The sequence below is a fragment of the Crocuta crocuta genome, unplaced genomic scaffold (genome assembly GCF_008692635.1).
Source record: "Crocuta crocuta isolate KB4526 unplaced genomic scaffold, BGI_CrCroc_1.0 scaffold166, whole genome shotgun sequence".
NCBI classification, from domain to species: domain Eukaryota; kingdom Metazoa; phylum Chordata; class Mammalia; order Carnivora; family Hyaenidae; genus Crocuta; species Crocuta crocuta.
Genome location: NW_027531018.1, coordinates 441,796 through 468,548, shown reverse-complemented (window position 1 = coordinate 468,548; position 26,753 = coordinate 441,796). Strand labels below are relative to the sequence as shown.

Sequence of the window (26,753 nt, the reverse complement as noted above, 5' to 3'; positions counted from 1 at the left end):
GGCCCAAGACTGTACTTTGCCTGTGCGGCCATCCAGCTGACCGTGCAAGTGACCAGAGCAGAGCGGGTACAGTCTACCGTTCCCGCAGGGGAGGGAAACAGATCAGCCCCCTCTAGCGAGTGAGTGGCATCACCATCTCTGTTCTGAATGACAACAGTAGGTCAAGACCAGCGACTGTCCTAATCCACTAATGACATTAATTACAACTTATTAGGCACATGCAATAAGAGATATCTATGAAACCCTGTCAAATCCTTCTTTTATTCTTAGTTGATTTCCAGCACTTAAAAAAAAAAAAAAAAAACTGCTTAGCAACAAACAGTTGCCAAGCGGCTGAAAATCAGAAAAAACTCAGCTACAATTCAGAAAGCTACAGGTGTGTACGGGGGTGGACAATGTGTTTCTTCTTCCTCTCTTCTTCTAGGAGGACAGGCAAACTCCCCACCCAGCAAGTACTAACTTCTCAGAATAACTAAGACGACGTGTCATTCATGCCTCCCCCCTTCCCGTGTGCCCTCTTCCCCTGCCTCTGTCGACCCTCCTGCTCCTCCTGTATTTTCTAACTCCAAGAAGGCAGCAGCCATCAATTCCGTGCCTCGGCTCTGCCAGTCCCACACTAGCAATACCTCCTGAATACGGGTCTTGCTCGCCACCTCCCTGCCAGCTCTGCCTGAGGTCAGAGTCCCATCACTGCTTGTCTGGACTCCGGCAACAGTCTTTCTATTTTAGCAGAGATTTAAATGATTTTTTTAAATTGTCTTCAAACAGTACAGAAACATAAAGAACAGGCTTTCTCTCGGGAGGCAACCCCTGTTAACTAATTAGAACGTATTCTTCCGGGAGTGTTTTACATATATAATAAAACAATAATAACTGAATTATTATTTAAAACATGCACTAATCACTTACTATGTGCCAGGCAGTGTTCTAAGCGCTCCACACTTTTCATGTTATCAACTTACTTAAATATTCTACAGGAGCCTACGAAGTTCATTATTTAACCCTTGAAGGATGAGGCAGAACGCCAAGTGTACACAGCCAATAAATGAAGAGTCACGGCTGTAGTCCAGCCCATCTGTTTCCAGTATTGCTTCTCTATACCAACACACTACCTTGCCTGTGTGTGTGTGTGTGTGTGTGTGTGTGTGTGTGTCTGTCTGTCCTGGTTTTTTTTTTTTTTTTTTTTGACCAAATGACAACAGCCTCCACACCCTGTCCTGCACCTTGCTTTTCCACCGAACACTCTATCCTAGAGCCTGTCCCAGATCAGCACACACAGAGTGGTCTCATTCAGCGCAAGGCCTCAAGCTATTCAGTCGCCATGGGTACTACATAGTAAAACAGTCTCCTACTAGTGGACATTTGGGTTGTTTCCAGTCTTTTTCTATTATAAGCAACACCGCAACAAACATCCTTGCAAATGCATCTTGGTACATACGTGTGAATACAGCCTGTGAGACTCTCCCAGGAACAGAACTCAAAGCACGAGCGCATTGTGAATTCTGCCACGATGAAAGCAGACTCCCCTCTGCTCCTGGTGGCAGTGCCCTCTCTCTCTCCCTAATTCTCTAGGCTGGCCTTCCAAACACAGACACAGTCACATCACTTGCCAACTCAAACACTTCCAGGACATTTGAGTTCCAGGACGCTTCTTCAGTGCCAGCAGCGTAAGGTCCCTATTCCTCAGCTTGGCCCAAAGACCCCTCCCCATAAGGTGGCATCATCCAAGCTTTCTGGCTTCCGCTCTCAGGTACTTCACGGTCTCACAGGATCCACGCTCTGTCACACCTGTGCCTGCACTGTCAGGCTCGCTCTGTCACACCTGTGCCTGCACTGTCAGGCTCCGTCGTCTTCTGCCTGTTGTTCCCTCTTCCCCAATCATTCGCAGCCAATTTTACTTGAGAGCCTCTATCCATTGTTTGAATCTCTCATCTGTTAAGTCTTTCCCACTCCCCCCACTGAGCTCCCATAGGACATGACATACAATCACTAATAATGCATTTCTTTGGAGCTCCCGGGTGACTCAGCTGTTAAGTGTCTGACTCTTGATTTTGGCTCAAGTCATGATCCTAGGGTCGTGGGATCAAGCCCATCAGGGCCCGATCAGAGCCTGCTTGGGATTCTCTCTCTCCTTCTCTCTCTGCTCCCCAACCTCCCCCCGCCCCCCGTCTCTCTCTCTCTCAAAATAAATAAACTAAAAACTAATGCTTTTCTCACTGAGTACAGTTCTTTCCTGATGTCTCCACTGAAAGTCTATGAATTCCTTGAGTTTTCGGTCCTTAGTATCTGGCACAGAACCTGCCAAATATTAGGAGGTCAATAAAAGATTGCTGAATGCACAAATCGAGTTAATTAGATAAATGAAATGGAATGCTTTGATTGTCCTGAGAAGCAAATTCACTTCGGTGGAAAGTGATTCCATGGAGAGACAGAAGTTCACTTACAGCCATACAACACATTCAGAAGTTTGGAAACTACAAAGTTTATATATGTGGAAAGAGAAACGATGTTTCCTGAAGCTGTGTACAAATTTCAAAGGAGGAAAAAAGCCAACTTTTATTTGAAATTACCTGTATGTATCAAAAACCTCACATCACATTTTGTTGGTTCTCAGGTGTATCTTATGCAAAACACTGATGTTATTTAATAAGGTGTTGTATTTGCTTTTTCTTCCTGCCTTAAGCTGTACTTTGTTCTCTCAATTTACATATTTCCCAGGGATGAAGCTCTTTCACAAGAAAGCTGGGATTCTAAAGAACAACCCTCATTAGCCATGGGTGGCCCTCACATCCCAGAGAGCTCCGCAAAGTGGGGCTTTCCAGCTGGGCCACAGTAAATGGGGCAGGCCCCAGGCAAAACTGGGGTGTGTGCTAGGTTACTTCTGCCCCTTTCCTTCTACTGAGCTCTCCGCCCCTCCTTCAGGCAGCCAGGGCTCTCCTGCTCTCCCTCCCCCTCCCCATCACCTGGGCAAATTGAGATTATCTAATCCTTCTTACTTCTGATTGACTGACTGATTGAATTTTAATTAAAACTCATTCACACTGAAATGTTATCTCAACTAGAACCTCAAGCCTTTAAATTGCGGAATTAAAAGCTCTCTCCCTCTTTAAATAAAATTTCAGGCCTCAGTAAATAGATGAATAAATACGGGAGGAGGCCGGAAGAGCTACTTGAAATCACAGGAAGCCTACCAGGCTGGGCCAGAAGATAATGTGATTTCATCTGTTTGGGGGGACCCAAGGAGGCGGAGTGCAGCCTAGTCTCACCAAGCTGCTCCCTGCTTGCCAGAGAAAGGCAAGCCTCAGCAACGGCTGCTGGGGGCTCCTGTTAAGAGTAATAACCACACACGCACACATACACGACAATGTGCGCACACACTCCCAGGATCCCATTCAGTTCTCTCCAGAGCAAGTGGAGGCTTTAGGACCTCACAGCCAGAAGTGCTAGAGCCCAGAATCCCCCACACGCTGGACTCCAGGGTCACTGTCTGTCCCTCTGCAGTATCAGCCCCTAAAGGGGGTACCTCTCCTTGCTACCTGGACACTGCTCAGGGGTCCCATGCCTGCCTTCCCTGAGTTTGATGAACCCTCTGTCCCAATTCCCTCCTCATCCTGATTTGCAGATTCAGATATTACTGGATATTTAGTGATGTTCTCTATCATGACTCCTCACCGCAATCCGCAGGTCTGATACCCTAGCCTATCCCTTTGGCTCTTACCTGATTCCTACCCATTGTTAGGGGCGTATGCCAGAACACACCTATTCTCTGGCAGAGTTACAGGTGTATGGAGGTCTACTCTACTTATTTTTGGATAAAGGTTTTGCAATTACCTGAAATGAGCTATTAAGAAAAGACATAAGTAACTCCAGTGGTCGCTGACGTGTGTACACAGCTGCCTTTACTCAGCAGGTATGCTGAGCACCTGCCCTGTGCTCCGTCCACTGTTCAGGTGCTGGGGAAGAGCACAGAACAATCCAACACCTGTACCTTTCCGGAGCATATATTCTAGTGGGGGAAACCGTGACGTTCTTCAATACGCATAAAAACACATGGCTATGGAGAAAAATTAATAGACTAGATAAATGAAGCTATTAAATAATAAGACTGGATTTCTTGCGTGGTTTCATCCGTCCTATTATTTTATCAGACACATAGCAAGGTGTGAAATGCATAATCTGATTGGCTGGAGGGGAAAAGACTGCTAGAGGAACAAGATAAAAGGAAACCACGCCTCTCTGGTCTTTACAAATATACTTTCACCCCTCTGTTAGGTAAACTGATAATGCTCCTTACCTCCACCTTACTTTCTTGTTACAATATGTACAAGTCCTTACAAAAGCAGAAAGCAGAAAGCAATTGCAGATCACCTGTGAACGGAGTGCTCTGAGTCCTCACAGGATGGTGACTGGCAAAGGCAGTCTCCTCTCTCACCCCAAATGGGGACGGCACGTTGTCGATGGTGGGAGTTTCTGCTATAAAAGAATCAAAGTCGTCCTCTTCCTCTTCCAGGGCCTTCTCCCCCGCCTCCTCCTCCTCTTCCTCCTTTTCTCCTTTGCTCTCTTCTTCTTCCTTCCCCTCTTGCTCTTTCTTGGGATGCAAGACATCAGGTGAGGGAAAATTCTGTTCCGTCAAGCCCTCGGGGCCCGAATCCAGTTCTTTAATGATCTGGTCATACTGGGCGATGAAATCTTCACCCCCCGGGTTAATGACCATCGGGTCTGAGTCGGGTTCGGCCTCGGAGATGGGAGGTGCTAACTCTGCGTTTGGTTGCACGGCTATTTCCGGCTCCTCTTCTGGTTTCGGTTCCTGGGACACATTTGGAAACAGGTCTGAACTGTCCCTATCACGCTCCTCCTCTGAATCTGTGTCTGACGGAGGGCTGGGCAGGGGGCCGTTGTTCAGGGCAGGACCCTGAGCCTCAGTCTGGCCTTGGCCTGAGGGCCTGGCGGTTTCTTCCTGTAAATTCCCAGTGTCCTCAGAGTCCTTCTCGGCACACAGCCGGTACACCATCACATCATCCTGGAAGTCAGACTCTTCGATGTAGGACCCTTTGAAGAGCAGGATGGCATTCTTCTTCATCTCCTGGATGTGTTTGGGGGGGTCGACTGGTGCTGGTCGGCCCGAATTCTCCAGATCATCATAGGGCCCAGGAGAACCCACGTCCGCCCCTGAGGAGATGCCGGTGTCATAGCTGTCATCCCACTCCAGCTCCGTGTGGCTCTTCTCCTTTCTTGGAGGCCGCGGAGAGCCCGTCTTCCTGTGGAGTTGCTGCGGGAGCCTGAACACAGGACAGGTGGAGTTGACCGCGCTGTCCTCCGTCAGAGTCTGGAGAAACGTCTCAGGGTCGGGATAGTCTCCGTCGTACGGGGCGGACCAGACTCGGCAGTCCCTCATGCAGCGGAGGATGTTGGTGTGGGCCTCCCACAGGTACTGCAGGTAGCTGATGTCCAGGGCTTTGCCGTACTCCACGATGCAGGCCGAAGGCGAGAACGCCGGCGGCAGGGGCTGCTCCACGGTCCCTGCCACGGGAGGCAGAAACAGGTCAGAACGAGCCCCCTTCTTACACTTACAGGAGGTGGGGAGACAAAGGTAGTGGACACAGATGTGACTCACTTGGCTGCTAAGATTTTGTCTCGCCAGCTACTTTAGCTCTAATAATGTCTGATTAAATGATTTCTGAGTAAAAACGTGGTTAGATTTTAAGAAGGAAAGAACAGAATGTCTATCTTTAGAGAAGTTACAGAATCATAGAAGAGACCTAGAAATCCACCATTTCTTTCTTTCTTTTTTTTTTTAATTTAGTTTATTTATTTTGAGAGAGAGAGAGCAGGGGAGGGGCAAAGAAAGGGAGAGATGGAATCCCAAGCAGGCTCCACACTGTCAGCGGAGAGCCTGATGCAGGGATCAATCCCACAAACTGTGACATCATGACCAGAGCCAAAATCAAGAATCTGACGCTTAACCAACTGAGCCACCCAGGTGCCCCAGAACTTTACCATTTCTTTTTTTTTTTTTAATGTTTACTTATTTTTGAGAGACAGAAAGATAGAGAGACAGAGCACAAGCTGGGGAGGGGCAGGGAGAGAGGAAGACACAGAATCTGAAGCTGGCTCCAGGCTCTGAGCTGTCAGCACAGAGCCCAATGAACTCTACCATTTCTAAAATGGAGATTTTATACGGCAAGTGCTTTTTTCAACACTAACTACTCCTCCCAAAAGCCCTATATGACAGATATCATTTTCTCCAATTACAGGCAAAGAAACTGAGGCTCAGGAACAAAAGATCCCCCAACTAGTCAGTGGCAGAGCACAACTCAAGCACAGGCCATCTCATGTCAACCCCTGTTCCTACTTTGTTCAAAGCCACACCTTTGCAAGCTTCCTGTCTCTTCACTATCTAAGTCTCTACCAGGCCAGGCCAGAATTGTAAATTGTGTTACCTGTCTACCCACCCACCTACACAACTGTCCATCCCTTAGGGCACTCCTCTACTGTAAGGCAATCCCAGAGTGCAAGAGCAGCAAGAATGTGGAATTTGGATTCAGAGGGCCCATCAGCTGCGTAGCCTCAAAGAAGTCAACTCCTCTCTCTGAGTATGTTTCTTCATCTGTAAAATGGAAATACTGCTTTCTTCAAAGGATTAAATGTGATTACAGGGGAAGAATGTGGTAAGTTGTAGGCACTCGACAACAGCTTGTTTAATTTAAATTCTGAATTCTGCAGCAAGGTCGGCCCCGGAATCATTCTTGAAACAACTTTTAGTAAATAAAAAAGACATCACTTGTCAACTATGTTCTAAAAATGACTATTGGTGGGAAAATAGAAGAGATCTAGACTGGTTTACCGAACAGGAAAATATAGTTAAAATAACTTGCTGTACTGTCACATAAATTATTAATTTCCATGATACACTGTATCTTTATTTAAAGACCAAGAATCAGTACAACAACCTTAATTTCTAACAGTTGCATTTACACCAAACACCCTGATATTTTCTTAGTCAAGTAGTCCAGCTCTTAGACAAAATATACCGTAACTAACAGGATGGTACCTGGATAGACAGGCTGGCGTTGTTTGGGGATATCAGAATGTACACACTGAAAATACTGGGGTCAGTACCACGGTTGCACCCTTTCCTAGTGGTCACAGGAAAGGCAGAACCATCCTGAACTGAAAGAGCCTTCTGACCACCAAAGATGAACAAAGGCTCCTTTGTTTCAGCTGCCTGCCAGAGGGCAGGGTGATTGACATAGGTGACCATTTAAATTTTACTTGGGCAGCGCCTGGGTGGCTCAGTCAACTGAACACTGACTCTTGATTTTGGTTCAGGGTCCTGGGATGGAGCCCCATGTCAGGCTCTACGTGGAGGGTGGAGCCTGCTTAAGATTCTCTCTCCCTCAGCCCCTCTCTGCTGCTTGCGTGCTGTGTGTCTCTCAAGAAATAAATAAATTTTACTTGTACAAGATCAACTGTAACTGGCAAATAGCATGAGTACTATAACTCCTATTAAAACAAGCAAACAAAGTATTTATTCAAAAAATAAAACCCTCAGAGTACCTGGGTGGCTCAGTCAGGTAAGCATCTGACTCTCTGACTTGATTTTGGCTGAGGTGAGGATCTCACAGTTCGTGGGATCAAGCTTCTCCCACCTCATGCCGTCAGCATGGAGCCTCCTAGGGATTCTCTGTCTCCCTCTTTCTGCCCCTCCCCCACCTGAGTGGGCACCTTCTTCTCTCCCAAAATAAATAAACAAACTTAAAAAAAAGAAAAAGAAAAAAAAAAAAACCCTAAGTAGGCCAACCCAATGAATCGGATACGGTCACCATATCACAAATTCTAAGATTTATGATGATATATTACTGGCAGGCAAGCACCCACAAAGGGGTCATTTTGGAAATTAAAATAAGGACTAATTCTATCTCAGCTATAATCATCTCCACCCTCATTTTGTTTAAAAAGACATGCTGGCACATATTTTCATATAGATACTCTGTGGATGCCCATTAAAGCCTAGTTAAAATAAAGGTCTGGTGGGGGCGCCTGGGTGGCCCAGTCAGTTAAGCCTCTGACTTTGGCTCAGGTCATGATCTCACAGCTTGTTGAGTTTGACTCCCATCAGGCTCTGTGCTGACAGCTCAGAGCCTGGAGCCTGCTTCAGATTCTGTATGTCTGTCTCTGCTCCTCCCCAGCTCGTTCTCATTCTCTCTCTCTCTCTCTTTCTCTCTCTCAAAAATAAATAAACATTAAAAAAATTTTTTTAAGATGAAGCAGAACAAGACCCCCACTCAGTCATTCATAAACAAAATGGGGCTCACCGCAATCTTCCCTGTCGACCCACAGAGACACATATCCTGAGGAGGAATGGCATCTTCTTTGTTTAAAGCTTATTCACTAGGCGAGTTCCTTTTACCTGAACTATCATGCGTACACTTTGACCAGAGAATATAATCCCTCTCTTGGTTCCCAAGCGTCAGGGTGATCCCGCTGGAGCAGCAGACGGGGGTCAGGGCGAGCAGCTTGGCCGCAGAAACAGAGTAACAGTCTCTCTCCTTCACAGCCCACCTCTGACTCAGCATCATGTGGTTGCAAGGGATCAGATACCTGGAAAGACAACACGGCTGCATTCAGTGTCTGCAACGTCTGTTCCCATCAGGCCTCGTCATGGCCCGAGGCAGCTGCATCCTCTCCCCACTCTCAATCCATCCATCTTACCAGCCCCCAGGCTTCACTCGCTTGCTTAAAACCTGTCGAGGGCTTCTCTCTTCTGACAGAACCACCCCTTTGCAGAGGGTCTTCATGCTGTAACCTTCAGGAACTGCCTCCTCTCTCACTGGGTCTGCTACCCCTCTGCTTCCATGTCTGCACCTACTGTAACCCTCAACTGGAATGTGTTCCCCCTTCCCTGCCTCACCAATGTCCTGTCATCCCATAAAGGCCAGCTTCAGTGTCAACCTCTCCAGGAAGGCTTCCAGGGCTGCCTGCTCCAAGACAGCTGCTCCCACCCTCCACTACACTCACCGCCCTCTCCTAAAGCACACTTACCTAGAGTCACAATTATTTTAGCATCTCAGTACACTGAGACACTGAGTACAACGTGCTACCAGAGCAAGGGCTTTCTTAACAGATTTGTTTTATAGTCCCAGAAACTTGGCTCACAGCAGCTGCTGAATGACCGCAGTTGCATGAAAAGGCAGAGACCCACCCCACAGTGCAAACCTCCTCTCGTATTCTTGTGGCTGACCCTGAAAAAATATGGTGGCTAAAGGTGTTCCGGTCACCAGTTCCAACACGGGAGCTGGGGACAGGGAGAAGAGGTGTCCCCACACCAACAAGCCAGGCACCAACAGGGTGTCCTTTGACTCAACTCAGTTCTGACCCTATCTACCTGAAGATAGCATCCGATCCCACAGGTGAAGGGTCCAGTCCTCCATGGCCATCCTCCCACGTACACACACTTCAGACGACAATCACAAGCCAAGGCTATCACCTGTGCTTCTGTACAACCCGCTATAAATCGGGTGTTCCAACAACCTCCTTGGATATCAGTTAATATGCTGCAGTGGCTCACAGAACTCAGAGCAACATTTTACTTCCTGGATCACCGCTCTATTATAAAAGGATGTAACTGGGGAACAGTCAGACGGAGGAGATGCACAGGGCAGGGTGTGGGGGAAGGGTGCAGACCTTTCTCCGGGGGTACTGTTCTCCCCAACATCTTCATGTGCTCAAAAACCTGGAAGGTTTCTGGACCCGGTCCTTTTGGATTTCTATGGAGGCTTTATTACATAGACATGATCGATTAAACCACTGACCGTTGGTGACTGATTTAACCTCCAGCCCCGCTCCTCTCCCTGGAGGTCAGGGGACTGGGCCTAAGGGTGAAAGTAACCCTCTAATCACATGGTTGGGTCTCCTGCCAACCAGCCTCCATCTTCACACTTGGGTCCTGGACTGGCCTCATCAACATAACAAACACATCTTTGTTCCTCTCAACATTGAGGAAATTCCAAGGGTTTTAGGAGGTCTGTCCTAGACACAAGACACAGACCAAGTATGCATTTCTTATTATCAATCACAACTTCACAGGGGCCAAGGCCTCGCCAAGGAGCGCTGGGGGCCCCTGCACACACAACACTTCCCGTTGGTGATCAAAAATACCTTAGGATCACTCTGAACCTAGAAACAAGAAAATCTGGGCAATCAGCTCCTACCCTCTGGGAGCACCTCAGTGGGCTGCATGAGTAGAGTAACGTTTCTTTAAATGGTTTACTTTCTTAACAGGGGTAAAGACGACACCGTTCCTTTAAACAAAGAAGGACAAATGGGTCGGAGGCAGGATACCAGAGCCGAGCGTCACGTGTACGCAGGGCCAATTCCCGAAGACCCGGGGCCCTTACATGAACAACCACGATCGTCAATAAACCAGAATGTTTTTGTTTCTGTTTTTAGCTCTTGAGAAAGAGGCAGTACAGATGAAAACAAGCTATGATGCAGGATTCGGTGAAAAAGATAAAACTTTCAGGGTATGTCTGGAGGCCTGAAAACCACAAAGCTGTCTCCCACTTCTCCTGTCGATCCAAATGAGGAAAACCTACGTTTACATTAATGACTGATCGACTGCAAGAGCCTAAGTCAAGGAGGAAAAAAGACTGAATTCTTTGCATGGTGCTTTCCACCAACGGTCTTAATAACTTTCACAGTGGGAAACATGTTTGCCACTTAGCCTTTCTATTCCCCAAAAAACCAAACCATTCTTTATGTACTCAGCCAGGGGGTCCTGGTCTCCTCTCCCCAGCACCCACAGGCATACAATCCACACACACCTGAAGCCTAAACTTGCAATCACTAAGATCCAGTCATTCCCCACAGGTCTGATGTGGTGGCATCAATTTTCATAAAGTCGAGTGAATATCAAAGGTCATAAAAACAAAAAGGAAAGAGAGGAGGATAATATGGGCAAGGGCATGGGTCTGTTCTAATTTTTGGCCCAGCTTTGGGGTCTTGTATCTGAGCACTAGTAGAGAAGAGAGAGAAGCTGTGTGCTGGGGCATCTGGGTGGCTCACTCAGTTAAGTGTCTGACTTCAGCACAGGTCATGACCTAATGGTTTGCCGGTTCGAGCCTCACGTCAGGCTCTGTGCTGACAGCTTGGAACCTGAAGCCTGCTTCAGATTCTGTGTCCCCTTCTCTCTCTGTCCCTCCCCTGCTCATGCTCCCTCTCCCTCTCTCTCTCAAAAAGAAATAAACACTTTAAAAAAAGAAGCTGTAGGTAGCAAAATGAAGGAGGTCTTTTCAAAGAATCTCTGTGAATAGAGATGCTTTGGTGACAGACAACAACGCAGAGGACAGGCTTTCTCCCACCTGTCTACACAGGGCACGGCTCTGGCCCCAAGGGCACAAGGGAAGGCTATGCTGGGCCAGTACCTCAGCACCCCTGCACTCTCAGGTGGGGTCACGGAAGGGGCAGAGGGGGACAACGCCATCCAGAGGGGCCTCGCCAGGCACTGCTGTGGCAACTGTGGTGGTGGACACGCTTGCTCGTGACCATGGGTTAAGACGCCTCCCTAAGGCCAGGAAGGGAGGCCTTAGTTGACGGCTGAAGGCCAGAAGACCCAGGGAAACATAGCGTGTGGATGTTGAGATGGACTGTTCTCTTCTCACTGGCTGGTGAGGCCTAGGGAAACTCATATTACACAGGATTTATTATCTCCTTATTTTGATCATTAATTATTTAACAAAGAAACTGCTTGGATGCCCTTACATACTGCAGGAACTTGATGACTACTTATAGTAGTCCAACCAAGTCCAACCAACTACTTATAGTTCCAACCAAGCATATTTCATGATTTAAGTTGATATACATAGATTTCTGCTCTTTGTTTGAAGAATTTTTTAGAAATGGAACAGTGGATCAAACCTAATAAAGCTATTTATCAAATATCACCAGTGGGTAGCTGGAAATTAAATTAGAATAAAGAGTTATTGGAAATTTGCAACTTTGCAAACACATGTTTTCAGCAGAAATGAAGAATTTTCTTCCGAGTAAATCAAATAAACAGAGATTCCCTATAGGCTGAAGGAGAGGTTCTATCAAACTGAAATGGGGCGGGGGGCGGGGGGGGGGTGGCAGCACCTGGGTGGTTCAGTCGGTTAAGTGTCGGACTCGATTTCAGCTCAGGTCATGATCTAGTGATACCCGAGTTCGAGTCCCGCTTCAGGCTCTGTGCTGACAAGGCAGAGCCTGCCTGCGATTCTCTCTCTCTCCCCCTCTCTCTCCGCCCCTCCCCACTGTGCATTCTCTCTCAAAACAAATAAATTTTAAAAATTTTGAAAATGGGGAGTCAGTTCACATAAATTACTCCTCCCTTGTATTGAAAGCAGTACTTCTACCGCAGCTCTGTAATGAAAGACTATCCCAGAGGAAGAGTGGGAAAACCGTGCATTGACCCTCTGTCTTCCCATCTCTTACAGGGAAAGATTAGGAACAGAATGAAAGTCAGAGGCTGCCCTGATGTCAAATATCAAAATGAAGTGGCTGCCAATAACAGAAAATTCACTCTGGAATTTATTACAGGTGCTTGTCCTCAAGCCATCTTTCATTTGTACTACACATACTTTGTTTAGGGGCTTTTATTTAAATTCGAAAAGCAGTAAAAATCATCAGAAACTAAGAAATATCTGATTTTAGAGTTCCAGATTACTCAGTCATCCTACGGCACAGCAGGGAGAAAATGTTACTGTCCCTATTGTCTTCTCTTTTTTCATCATCTCCCCAACCTTCCGCACCCCTTGGCCCACTGTCCATCTCCCTGGCTCTCACTCACTGAAGTGAAGCATCATTGCTTCTGAACCAGTTCAGTGACAGCCAATCAATGACAAAGCACACATTGCCTACTGCTACACTGACCCTACTAGCAAAACAGGGCAGTGCAAGGAAGTAGGTAAGGTGCTTCTACGAGACGACGGGGACCTCAATAATGCACTAAGAGGCAGCATCGGTAAATTTCAAAAAGATTGCTTCTCAAAGACGTTCTGGCCGTATTTTTCCTAGTCATCTTCCTCTAGGCTGGCTTGCCTTTTTCCCCCTCTGCTCTCCTGCAGACACCTAGCTCCCATGCAAGATGGACATGTTCCTGAAGTGGGCACACAGCTTCTCTCCAAGCAAAACTTCCTCTATCTGAACACAACAGGCAAGGCAATTCAAGAACCTGATGACGGACTAGCACTTCTGGAAAAAGTGCCCCAAGCACAATATTCAGCAATGGCGTTCAGGGTAGTAAGCAGTTAAATTTTGCCTAAACTGGCAAGTGCCAGGAATATGCAGTGATCTGTCACCTCGCTGCTTATCAGCATTTCCTGCCTGCCTTTGGCTTATTCTGTGTCACATCCATGCAGGTGGACAGTTTCTCTTTGGTTTTCTGCTTACTAAAACAGCCCTTCTTTTGGGGATACCTTATTTCAACTTACATTTCCTGATTATTATGCTAACTGAAAGAAACATATCAGTTACAAATGGATTATCACTTTGAAATATCAGTATTTAATAGTATTTGGGTTGCAACAGAAATTGACATGCAGTTATTATTTATCACATAACAAGTAAGTTCACTCAGTGGATGCACATAATCTCAACCACTCTACTGCCTCTCAGACCTACACATTTATCATGTGCGTTTGAACCACTACAGTGGCAATAACAAAAAGGATAGATTATAAATCTGTGTTTTATGTCCCTCAAGGTAAAGTTTAAATGACTAGAAGAATAAGGATTTTGCATTGTCTTTGCTTTTGTACAGATTCTAAATCAGAAAAGACGTTTTCATTAGTTTAAGACATATTTTCCAGGAAATTCTCCTCCCTTAAATTTGTGTAGTATTTTACAGTGTTTCCAAACATTTTTCAGATATCTCCACATTTGATCCTCCCAAACCCCTTAGTATGAGCTAGAAATTCCAAAACTAGAATAGGTCAAGTCAGCAGTTTACTCTCCTTCTAATGGGATCTATTACACTTCATCAAATTAACTGCCATCGTTCACAGCCTTGTTTTCATATTTCTAATCTCTTTACCTCTTTCTGCTGCAAATGTAGTAACTTCTTCATTCTATCTCCTTGTTCACTAATTCTCTCTTAATCTGTGTCCCACATGCTATTTACCCAAACTCCTGATTTTTCGTTGTAATAACTATAGCTTTTACTTCTAAGAGTTCTGATTGGTTCTTGAAATCTGCCTGTCATTTTTGCTTGATTACAAAAATGCCATTTCTTTAACAGAAAATAACAAGTGTTGGCAAGGATATAGAGAAACGGGAGCCCTCATGCACTGTTGGTGAGCACATAAAATGGTGCAGCTATTATAGAAAGCAGTAAAAAACTTAAAATAGAGTTACCGTATGATCCAGCCATCCCACTTCTGGGTATATCACCCAAAAGAATTGAAAGCAGGGTGTTGAAGAGAGGTCCCTGTACTCCTATGTTCCTAGAAGCATTATTCACAACAGCCAAAAAGTGGACTCAACCAAAATGTCCACTGCCAGATATACGGACAAACACAATATGATATCAACAGTGGAATATTATTCAGCCCTAAAAAGGAAGGAAACCTTGACACATGCAACAACATGAAGACACAACGAAAAGTGAAAACATTCAGGCACAAAAATAGGTATGATTTCCCTTAAGTGAGGAATCTAGAGTAGTCAATTCACAGAGACAGAAAGCAGAAGAGTGGCTTCCGGGGCCTGGCAGAGGGGAGACATGGTGAACTGGTGTTCAACGGGTCCGGTGTTGGTGTCACAAGGCAGAAGCGGTTCTGGAGATGGATGGTAGCAATGGCTGTGCCCTAATGTGAATGTATTTAATACCATTCATTGAACTGTATGGTTATGATGATAAATTTTATGTTCTATGTATGTCATGACAATTAAATATAATTTAAAATGTGAGGGAGGCGGAGAACCTGGCAGTTCAGAGGACAGAGACTGGGAAGCAGAAATTTCCCATGAGTCTGCCTTGTACCTGACTTCCCTGTATACGCTCTATTCATTCTGCTGGTGGATTCCCCCAGGCAATGAGGTAGAATTTGAAATAAAGTATTAAGGAGCCTGGGTGGCTCAGTCAGTTGAATGTCTGACTCTTGATTTTGGCTCAGGTCATGATCCCACAGTCACAGGATCGAGCCCCACGTCCAGGCTCCACACTGACCATGGAGCCCACTTGGGATTTCCTTTCCCTCCTTCCCTCCCTCTCCTACACCTGCCCCTCTGCCCCACTCACACACTCTCTCTTTTAAAAAAAAGAAAAAGAAAGTATTACATAAAGGGCAACTATCATTATTATATTATCGCCATCATCCTCATTAAAGAAATAAGGAAAATGCTCGGGCTCGGAGAGCCTAAGACCCAGTAGTTACGTGGGATATGGCCCCCATTACCCCATTCAGAATGTGTGATAATGTGCCCTTCAGGTACTTTGCTGGGAAATGACTAGCCCTGACTTGGACATGGAAATATCTCAACCATGAGCCGATTTCTCCCCCTTCGCAGGATACATGACTGGGTCTCAAACGCAGCTAAGACAATCTCTGAGGACAGTTTTTAACACAAGGAGCACCGCGTCATGAGTAGACAAGAGGCAATGGAGGAGTGTCCGTTCCCCTTGTGAAGGGCGCTGTCCCGTCGGCTGCCCCCAGCTGAGCCCCATGTGACACAGTGGCTCAGAGGGGAGAGGCCCTGTACCTCCTGACCAGGGCCAGGCTTCCAGGGACGCTGAAGAAGACAGCTGCATTTCATGCCTCCAGAGAAGCAGCATTCAGGAATTTAACTTTTTTTTATGTTTTATTTATTTTTGAGACGGAGACAGTGTGAGCAGGGAAGGGGCAGAGAGAAAGGGATACACAGAATCTAAAGCAGGCTCCAGGCTCTGAGCTATCAGCACAGAACCCGATGCAGGGCCCGAACCCACAGACCGTAAGATCATGACCAGAGCCAAAGTCAGACGCTTAACTGACTGAGCCACCCAGGTGCCCCAGGAATTTAACATTTAAATATCATCAGGTTTTACCCTCGTAGGACGCAAAGTGTGTGTGGTCTGGTGCAGTAAGAAAGGCTTTAACCAGTTGCTCTGATGATTCTGTTCAGGCCATGCTGATGCATCTGTCACGTCAGCAGACACCTGACGGGAGGCTGAAGCAATCATTTTAGGATGGGACGTTCTACCCAAAATGTTCTAGCCAGACTCCCCAGGCTCTCTCTTCATGATCAGATTTGTTCTTTGCCAGGGACTTAAGATTAGTGACTGGTGACCTAATCTAAACTCCTAGAAAGTCCAAAAACTCTTTTTAAACTAAGAAAATTAATAGGTGATACACTCTCCCATGAAATGATCACTCTGTAAGGCCTCCACCATGATGCCACCACCACCTCTTCAAGCCTGGTTTTGGTTTTGGTTTTTCATCACTGCCATTTGCAGAGTGCTCTATCTGCACTGCACCCTTCCTTAAACCTGTGACCGATGGTTCTCAAAATTAGCCACGCATCAGAATCCCCTGGACAGTTCATTGAAACACAGTTTGCAGGGCCCTGCCCGTGCCCTGAGTCGGCACATCTGGGAGAAGACCAAGACTCTGCATTTCTAATGTGTTCCTGGGTGAGGCTTCTCCCCTTGTTCCCAAGGAGGAGGTCAAACGAAGGGTCAGAACATCCTCAAAGGAAGGGGTTGGCAGGAAGGCATCCAGACAACCCTGGTTAACTTCCTCCTTTTTGCTTCCACACAGCCAGAGGGGGATGTGGGAGCACAAAGCCTAGCCACTCCCTCTCTCTCCTTCCACAAAGCAGATGCTTCCCTTGGGGACCCCAGAAGGGGAGGCAGATTTGGGCCAAATTTGGCCAGATTTGGGATTCGGTGTTCCTGAGTCCCCTGCCAAATGACCAAAGTAATGACATCCTAACAGCAGTTCACTTTGACTCCTGACACCTGTCTTCAAATACTAGCCACTTCCCCAAACCTTTCTCACCTGTCCCTCTGAAGGTCCTCCCTTCTACACCTTGTTTATAAGCCCTTTTCAATCCATCTACCCCATCCCCTACTCTCTTCTGAACTGTACGCAGAAAGTACTCGTTCAATTCAATTACTGAATTGAACTGAAATATACTCATGGGTCAGACAGCGCACACTGTAGGTGTAACATTAGGAAAGCAAGAGTCATAAAAATTATGTATCAGTAGTGTTTCATATTTGGAAAAGTTGTTTCCAGCAACACAGGCCTCTAAATGTGTACTTCAGGAGAAAGACATTCAGCCACAGAACAGGAGAGCCTGTTCAGAACAGGCTGAAAATTTCCCAACATCCTATCTATTATCTCCAGACACATATTTATTACACAATGTATTTAGCCCCGTAAATAGTCTTAATAGGAAAACTAAAATTAACCTTGGGAAATGATACAGAAATTAGACTGATATTCTTGATCATTTTTTTCCTTAGAAGCATGGCGCCATTCAGCTTATGTTACCCAAAGAAAAATATAATAGCAATAGTACAGACTGAATTTTGCTTTAAAGAGAACAAAAGAGGGCAACTCACCTTAGAACTAGTTGTAACATCACATCTTCACAATGTAAACCGATGAGAGTTCTAAATAATGCCAGGGACACCACACAGAGCTGGGAAGCAAAATACACACATTCTAGTTCAGATATTGGAAGGATAGCTCTACTCCCCACAGATAGAAAATAAATCAGAATTACAAAATAAAATGGCCTCTTTTTTTAGCAGCTTTGATAAAAACATGAGGCTGCCAGAGAGAATGTGTGTTAAGGCTTTTAGCTCTCCTACAGGATCTGATTAGAAAGCCTATGTCTAGAATGATGCCATAAGGCAGAATGACCCTCCTACAAAATGCCTGTGCTGTAATGTCCAACTTTCAAAATCCACAAAAAATGTGCCCCTACAACTGTCCAATACACACACACACACACACACACACACAATCTCCTGCTTGACATTTATTTTCCCAAGTTGTTTTCGAATATGACTTTGGTTATTTACAAGACAGGGCTAACAGAAAAGTACAGATACCCTGGCCAGCTCCCCATCCAGAGTGTTTAGCCCCAAGCCTCAGCTCCTTTGGGCTTGTCTCTTGGCTTTGGGCCAAACATTCTCCTTGGTTCCACAGTGCTGAGGGTGTGATAATACAGTTTTCTAAGAAGTTCATTCAAACACAAGAACTCTTTTGATCTCTAATTTCCAAAAAGTAAAGATAAACAGCCAAATAGGGAAGATAACCAAAGGTATATTATAAAATCATTGTGCCCTTTTGGGAATATGCTTTTATCATTTCATCAGAGCACTTAAGTAATTTTTTGCACCAGTGACTAAGGCCTAGTCTGTGTTCTAGGCAGGATGGACATAAAACCTGGTCCTTGAAATGCATACCAGTGTCACAGTAATAAAAGCTACAAGAAAAAGCGGGGGAGGGGGCTTAGAGAAAAGAATATTCATCATTTATTCCCAAAACAAACTCTCCTGAAATTTGTTCTGAGTTATAAAGTCCCTTAACTTTCTAAGTTATAATTTATATAACTTATATATATATATATATATATGTATATATATAATCAGCTCGCCTTACCCGAANACAGGATAAAACGGAGGAAGATCTCGAGCAGCGCTGGCTCGGAGATACTACGCAGGAAAAGGTCCAGATATGCAGTTGTGGTCATGACCTCCTCCACAGTCACCTGGCACCAACGACAGAGTGAGCACAGGTGAGCATCCTCTCGATGCTGTGATACATGCTTCCCCAAAGGCCCCTGGCCTCACCGCAGTGACCCCATCAAGGCGAGGACATGCCAACCGCGAGAACACGCTTCAGAGCTTCATCTGAAGCCTATAACCTATTCACATCCCACAATACCACATGCTGCTTCCGCCCTTTAATTCAGTAAGGGAAAAGCAAAGACATAAAAAAGCAATTCAAGTGTTCTGACAACTCTAATCATCAAATGCAGTTCAAATACCATAAAGATTTTAGTGTGTGACCACAAAGAGGGAGGAAAAAAGATAATGGAAAGCATCTATATAATCAGCAAAGGATTAATTAGAAAGCTCATTATAACTGTTTCATCATGAGTCATCCAATAAATATTTATTAGACTTGCTATGTACCAGGAGCTAGAATCATAAGAACACACTTTTCTGTCCAGGAAGATGGGTGGTATATATACACAGTCTAACAAGTAAAATAATAACAAGTGGCAAGTAAGAGGTGTAGACACAAAGTAGTGCAGATGTTCCTGGAAAGTTGCAAGTTAAATTTTTATAATTGAATAATATACATAAGGTGATATTTAAAGTGCTATAGGAGCTTACCGCTTATAAAGGAACCGACTTTTTCTTATAATACAAATTAGTATTTTCTACGTGGTGTGATTTTCCCAAGCAGTTGCATGTCTATCTTTCAGGGACTATAAAACTCTCAGAGGAGTCAAGTTTTTCAAAGTGCTGAGGATCTGGTGCTTAAAGCATTCAAATTTTAATTTTAAACATTTTGATAAGGAATGTTTTAAGAACTTGGATGCATTTCTTTGTCTTCCTAAAAAGCAAAGTACAACATCTCTTGATGAACAGGGGTCATCAATTGTCTTATTGTCTGTAGAAGAGAAATACCCAAACTGGGATGCATGAAAATCACCAGGTAAACAGTTCCAACTTTCAATCCCCTAGAAATCTTAGAAATCTCCCCTGTCATGAGTCTAACGCACCTGATGCTAAATTAAACAGATGGGGATGCCTTTTGAGTGATAATATCTTTTCTGGTTTTTCTTTTTTTTTCTTCCTTTCTTTCAAAGTATTAACTGTCACTTTATCCTATTGTTGTTGGTCATTCCTTTTATAATATATAGGGGCGCCTGGGTGGCTTAGTCGGTTGAGCGTCCGACTTTCGCTTAGGTCATGATCTCGCGGTTCGTGGGTTCGAGCCCCGCATCAGGCAAAGAGCCTGACTGCCAGCTCAGAGCCTGGAGCCTATTTCAGATTCTGTGTCTCCCTCTCTCTCTGACCCTCCCCTGCTCACGCTGTCCCTCTCTCTCTCTCTCTCTCTCCTAGAAATAAATAAAAATTTAAAAAAATGTTTTAAAAAAGAGATAATATATACTCTTTTCCTTGTAATGTCTGTCTCAAAATCAGTTTAAAGTATAGAAAGGACCCATGTGGATATATCTGTAAATAAAGGCTTAAACTATTTTTATAAATTTTCTTCGTCCTAAGGTATGTTCCAGATAGAGGAGTCCAAGTGGATAAGATATGACCAAATCAGTTTTGTCTCTTTTCCTTATTCCAAGCAAGGCATACCTACAATACACTTGAACTGACCCTCTCAGGATCTATTGACAAGTGGCCCAGTGGAACCCTGAGTGGCATGAGCGCGGTGTGCAAGAGAGCAAACACTGTCCCCCTCCAGCTCCGCGCCAGTGCTCTGAGCCCTCAAAACATTCCACATGCCACCGTGTCATCTGACCAACTTGAAAGGGCTCTCCGTGGCCCAAATAGAACAGAGCAAACAGGTAAGCCTCAACCACTTGGCAAATAAATTACCTTGAAAAGAGTACTTCTCATGGGCTGTCCCTGATCCTGAAATAAACTGCTTCTATCCTTGTGGGGTTATTTTGGTGTTCTCCAGTGCCAGGCTCACAGCACTCTAGTGCTGTCCTGGGATACATGCTATGTCTTTTTTATTATTCCCGTGCAATGTACAGAGTGGGGCACATAGAAGGGACTGAATATAACATTTCCTGAATAAACGACAGCCCCCAAGGTCCTAGTGATTTACATTTGCCAGAGTTGAGCTTAATTTTTAATTCTTCCCTCTTCTCTGAATGTGTTATGAGGGCCCCAAAGAGTGGGGACATTTTTTTTTTGGGACATTTTTAATAAAAACCTATAAAATAACTGATGTCATCAACTATTGCTAAGGGGGAAATGATTCACACCACCACCGAAGGTGGAGCTCCATTAGTCACCCCCATTCCACTCCGGCAATCTCAGGGTCCGTTAGCAGAAACTTAATTCAAAATCACTTGGGCAGGAGTCTAATTCCCTAACAATCTAGATCACTAGAAAAACGCACCACCAGTCATTTCAGATGGGCCATGGATGCACGTAGTTTCTGCAATACTGTATTTTCAGCCTTCCCTACTGAGCACTGCTGAGCTGACATGTCCTGCACAATTCCAGGAGCTGCCTTTGCACCAATAATGCACCATCAGCTTTTCCCCCCTTAAGTTACACATGACCTTAATAAGCTCAAAAGCACAGCAATAAACCTTTTAGCACAAAAGTCTCAGTCTTTGGGGGCTCACATGAAAGCAGGCATTAAGCATCTATTGTTTACTACTCTTAGGCTGGATAAATGAAAGATTTTATTTATTTATTTATTTATTTATTTTTAGCAATCAAAGTTGTCATTTAAAAGCTAAGAGGATTTAAGAAAACACTTGGAGGGGCAGCATTTGCATAACGTGGTATAAATATTAAAAACCCAATTCTATTAAGCATCAAGTTGCAGCTTCTTTACAAATCGAGGTCATACTCACCTTAAACTAATACCCAAGCCGAGAAAATCTGGCTCGCTTCTCTTTCTGTCTCTTCCCTCCTCCATAGTCACAGAGCTCTCAGAAGACTTTTATCCCAGAAAATCTTTTCCTGACCCATTATCTTACTTTTCAGAATCTTCCTTTAATCCCCAAGCAGGCAACCTCTTTAATAAGGATGAGACCAGAGCCTAAGTGTGATCACTTGAAAGCTAACGATGAACCACCAGCGGAAGGCAGCTCTGCCTGCAAAATGAACAACCAAAGTGGCCACTGATGCCCCAAAGAGGACATATTAGCAGAACAGGGCAGTAGCATCCTCTTCATGATCCAATTACGAAGGACCATCAGCTCTTAATATATATAAGACCTTTTGCCTTATAGGTGAGATGACTGTCAGTATTTATTTCTCTTGTTCTGTAATTGCAGGTAGCTACAAACTTAGGTAGAAATACTAGTAGAAATAGTAAATGAGGTTCTACCTTACTACCATATAATAAACAGTAATACAATTTAAGGATACTAAAGCTTAGGAATGTTAATTCTTACCGAAGGCAGAACCATAGGGGGGCCTGGGTGGCTCAGTTGGTTAAGCATCAGACTTCAGCTCAAGTCATGATCTCATGGTTCATGAGTTCAAGCCCCGCGTCAGGCTCTGTGCTGACAGCTCAAAACCTGGAGCCTGCTTCGGATCCTGTGTGTGTGTGTCTCACTCTCCCCTCCCATCCCCTGCTCTGTCTCTGTCTCATAAATAAACATTAAAAAAATTATTTAGAAAAATAAATTTAAAAAAATAAAGGCATAATGACTGCAATAACCTAAGGAAAATTCCTTCCTTGTCAAGATAAATACAACCATGAACCTAAACAATTTATCTGCTGAGGCACCCTTCTGTGCTTAACATTTCAGCCCCAGTTCTTGAATGGAACCTGAGCCCTGACTCAGGGACTTGACTTCACTTCTGTCCAGACCAGTTTAGTTTATCCTTCGAAATCAATCTCTTTCTTCATCCACCTTCTCCACCCTCCAGTAGGTCTCACTCGGGTCCCCCTTCACACCCAATGCCTTCACCATTCCCTTAAACTGGTGTTTTTAAACTAGAGCCTGAAATCCAAAAGTGGATAGTGACATTAATGTATCAGTTCACTCATGGTTTAGAGCAGACTCAAACAGAAAATATTAGAGTACATTGCACTTGGTAGGGACTATGTTGAGAAATTTTTGTGTGCCTATTTTGTTCAAACTATATGTAATATAATATATTACATATGTGTGTGCCTTGTTACATACTCAGTAAAAAATATAGATAAACATACACAAATGCATAAGATAAATTTCGGGCTGTGCATTAGAGTCAGAAACATCTGGAAAGCGATACAGCAGCACTGAAATAACCATACCAGCTCATAAACCTTTCTGCCTCTGCCTCACTGGCTAGGGTTCCTCTCCAGTCCTACGCGCCAGGCTACAACCCTGCGAGTTCAGAGTCCAGAAGAAGTGCATGAATGGTCAAGATCAGTTCTCTGACCTGGAGAGCAACTGAATTTACAGCCAATCGACTCCTTTCTATCTTAGCCTAAGGGCCCCAGACATGCATTTTTACAATTAATATCTCAAGCTTCTCAGAAAAGGACAAAACAGGATTTGTTTTCCTTTTAAAAAAAAAGGGGGTGGGGGAGTGGGTAGGAAGGGAGGAGTTGACACCATGTGTCAACTCCTGCTTCTGTATGTAATTCAAAACTCTCTCAAAAGCGAAGGCCAGAACCAAGCCTAGCCATCATGCCCACAACTGAGGCAGCACATTAACTTAATGCATAGCGTAGGAGTGAAATTGAGCATATAGACATTCTGACCTTTCCGTAATCAGCTCTAGTTGGGCAATTCCATTTGCATCTAAATTAGCACCAGAATCCTCCCTATAATGGCAGGTTGATGTGTATGTCCTGAAAAACAAATCTCCCACCTGCTAATTGTTTTTTTGTGATCCGGTCACATTGGAACAAACAGATGGATCCTACCTTCTGTCGCTTAGGCAGGTGGCAGGCAGTGAGGTCAGGTGACTGTTGCATCCTCTCCAAGTTAGAAGCCACCTTTCCTTGGCTTTTCCTTCGATGTACAGGAAAAAACTAGCTAAGCAGGTGCTCATGTGTGAGCCCTCTGCCCCCCCCTCCACCCCCGCTCCAACTGGAGGTTTAGGAAACCAAGACTCAGCTGAACCCTGCCCACGGAAAGCAGCTGGGACGACAGGAACAATGAGGCGGGGTCACATGGAATAGGCATCCCTGGTTCACAGGAAATGCAGGCTAACAACCCTGCTCGCTGCTACTAGACAAGCGAGCGGCCAGGCAGGAGGCATGTCCGCCCGAGTGCAGCCAAGGGCAGCAGCTGGGTGGTCCCCACAGCCATCTTCTGCTCTCCGAGGACACAGAGCACAAAAAACATTCAAGTATAGAAGGGATGACAGACACCCTGGTTGTCAGCGAGCAGCCCCCCTGTTTCAGCCAAACATTCAGGAAAGAAGGCGTTTGGTTATTCCAACTCTGCAAAGGGTGTGCAGTTGAGAAGTCAGGCTCCCTCCCTCCTGGCCCCCAAGTTTCTCTTCTGCTCCTAGGCCTCTAGGCCACATCAGTCATGGACACTGCCAGGGGCAAGCTGGGAAGGTAAATGGAGGTGATAATACAAAGTCAGTAAGTTTGACTACTTATTCCTAAAATATTTGAGGAAGGAAGGAATTAAAATGTTGGCTACAGTGACATCAGCAACATATTTTAAGGAAAAACATTAAAAATAAAGTCAGTCTCCACCCTTTATTGCCAGCATTTCCTCAATAAATCTGTAATACATTAAATATAATAATTAAATCAATTAAATATTCATTAATTAACTAATTCATTAAATGTAATTCACTCCCTCTTGCCTATCATAAACCTCTCCCTGGAGCAGTCAGCATATTCTTTTTTTTTTTAATGTTTATTTATTTATTTAGAGAGAGAGAGCACAGAGGAGGGGCAGAGAGCAAGGGAGAGAGAGAGAATCCTAAGCTGCCTCTGCACTGTGAGCACAGAGACCAACGTGGGGCTCAATCCCACAAACCATGAGACCATGACCTGAGCCAAAACCAAGTGTCAGATGCTCAACCGAGGCCACCCCAGTGCCCCAGCAAATTATTTCTAAAGCCTCCTTTGCTATGCTATGTGTACATAGTTTGTTCCCTAATACTTCATTATAATATAACTTATCAGAGTGTAATTCAACATATGATCCGTTATATTTGAACATCACTGAATAGAATTTAGTTATTGAAATACTCCAAATATCGCATAAGAAAGGTATTTCATACCATTTCATAGTTTGGTTCTGAGGTCAGAATGAACAGAGACACTCTGGGGTGTTGAAGCACAGAAGCAGAGATCCAAAGAGTATCCCAAAGATCACTAAATCCGTACCCTGGCTGTTTACTAGTTGTTTCAGAAAGTGTCTTAGTTACAATAGGAACAACCGTAGAAACCACACCATCATCACTGGTCAGTTTCTGAGCACCTACTGTGTAATGAAGGATTATTCTCAGCAAACTGCTTCAGCTCTTGGAGTCCACACAACTTCATGAGAACTCAGTCAACCGAAGCAGAACGATACTATGTGAAAGGACCCTGCGGTACGTGAGCAGAATCACCAGAAGGCTGAAGAAGCAGGCTCGAAAGGATGGGGCTCTGCTGCTGGGCAGCCAAAACACAGAGAGCCACTCTCCGACTTCTTCTAAACTGTTTCCTGTGGCAACATGGCTCAGGTCTTCCCACAGAAAGCATTCCTCCTCGTAAAGAAGATTCCACCCCATCATCTAAAGTGTGCCTGAGGCAGGGCGCCTGAGCGGCTCAATTAGTTGAGCGTCCGATTTCAGCTCAGGTCATGATCTCACAGTTTGTGAGTTCAAGCCCCTGCAGTGGGCTCTCTGCCGACAGCTCAGAGCCTGGAGCCTGATTTGGATTCTGTGACTCCCTCTCTCTGTCCCTCCTTACACTCTCTCTCTCAAAAATAAATAAATGTTAAAAAAATTTTTTTTAAATAAAGTGTGCCTCCCCCTGTGCTCACGATAAGACATGGTGGCAGGAAAATGCTGTCTCCGAAAACTCAGCTGTCTTTCCTATTCTGGAATTATTAAACCCTCAGCTTCCTCTTCTCTAGGCTAAGTCCATTTTTTTTCCCAGTTTCCTTAATGCCTTCGCCCATCCTTTAAGATTACAAACTTACTGCAGAAATGACTGTGTCTGACCTACAGTGTGAATTCTCAAAGCACCTGCCACACCAGCAGGGACTCAGAGGGTAATCAATACATGTGTTGAGATGGAAGTCAGCCGCCCTGTTACTAATAAAAACACATGGTTTTTACAGCCCACATTTGGGGACGCCTCATTAGCAAGGTGGTAAGATTAATTTGACAATACATGAACAGCAGAGGATATTTTCCTTTATCATGAACAACATTTCATTGAAAATACAGAGCTTGGGGCACCTGGGTGGCTTAGTCGGTTAAGCGTCCGACTTTCGCTTAGGTCATGATCTCGCAGTTCGTGGGTTCGAGCCCCACGTCGGGCTCCGTGCTGACTGCCAGCTCAGAGCCTGGAGCCTCTTTCGGTCTGTGACTCCCTCTCTCTCTGACCCTCCCCTGCTCACGCTGTCTCTCTCTCCCAGAAATAAATAAAACATAAAAAAAAATTTTTTTAAGAAAATACAGAGCCTAACTCATGCCATGCTCTTGAATTATAGCAACCTAGACGAGTAACCCGTTGGGGAAAAAGAAATGCTTCCTCGGGTTTCCCCCTAATTTCTCTTCTTGATCAATAGGACAGTACTACTGAATTCTGATGAGCCCGAAATTAAAACCCAGTAGTAGTGGGGAAATGGTTCATGGACCAGGGTCTCAACTAGCAGCTTCTTTAGAATGAAGTTATTTGAGAACAACTGTAAGAAGGCCTACTCCCTCCCTCCCCATCCAATTTGCCCGCTGGGTCAAAGGTATTATTTGGCCTGGAGTTTTATACACAGACCAATTTTCCTAGACACCACAGACTATAACAAAGGCAAGCTCAGATTTCACTCCTGGCTTATTTTCCATGAGACGGGAAGTCCTCAACACAATGGAAGACTTAGAAAACACACTTGGGTAT

At 44.8% G+C, this 26,753-nt stretch overlaps 1 protein-coding gene across 1 annotated transcript in view; it reads right to left on the bottom strand.

Annotated features, from left to right (window-relative positions):
• Positions 1-26,753, bottom strand: part of FHIP1A (FHF complex subunit HOOK interacting protein 1A) — a 246,920-nt gene that overhangs the window by 13,171 nt on the left and 206,996 nt on the right. The window contains exons 7-11 of the mRNA XM_077770959.1: positions 18,630-18,738; positions 18,434-18,453; positions 17,582-17,661; positions 8,411-8,601; positions 4,369-5,520 (exon numbers count right to left, since the gene is read on the bottom strand). Coding sequence (XP_077627085.1) covers positions 4,369-5,520; positions 8,411-8,601; positions 17,582-17,661; positions 18,434-18,453; positions 18,630-18,738 — 1,552 coding nt within the window. The remainder of the gene's footprint in view (positions 1-4,368; positions 5,521-8,410; positions 8,602-17,581; positions 17,662-18,433; positions 18,454-18,629; positions 18,739-26,753) is intronic.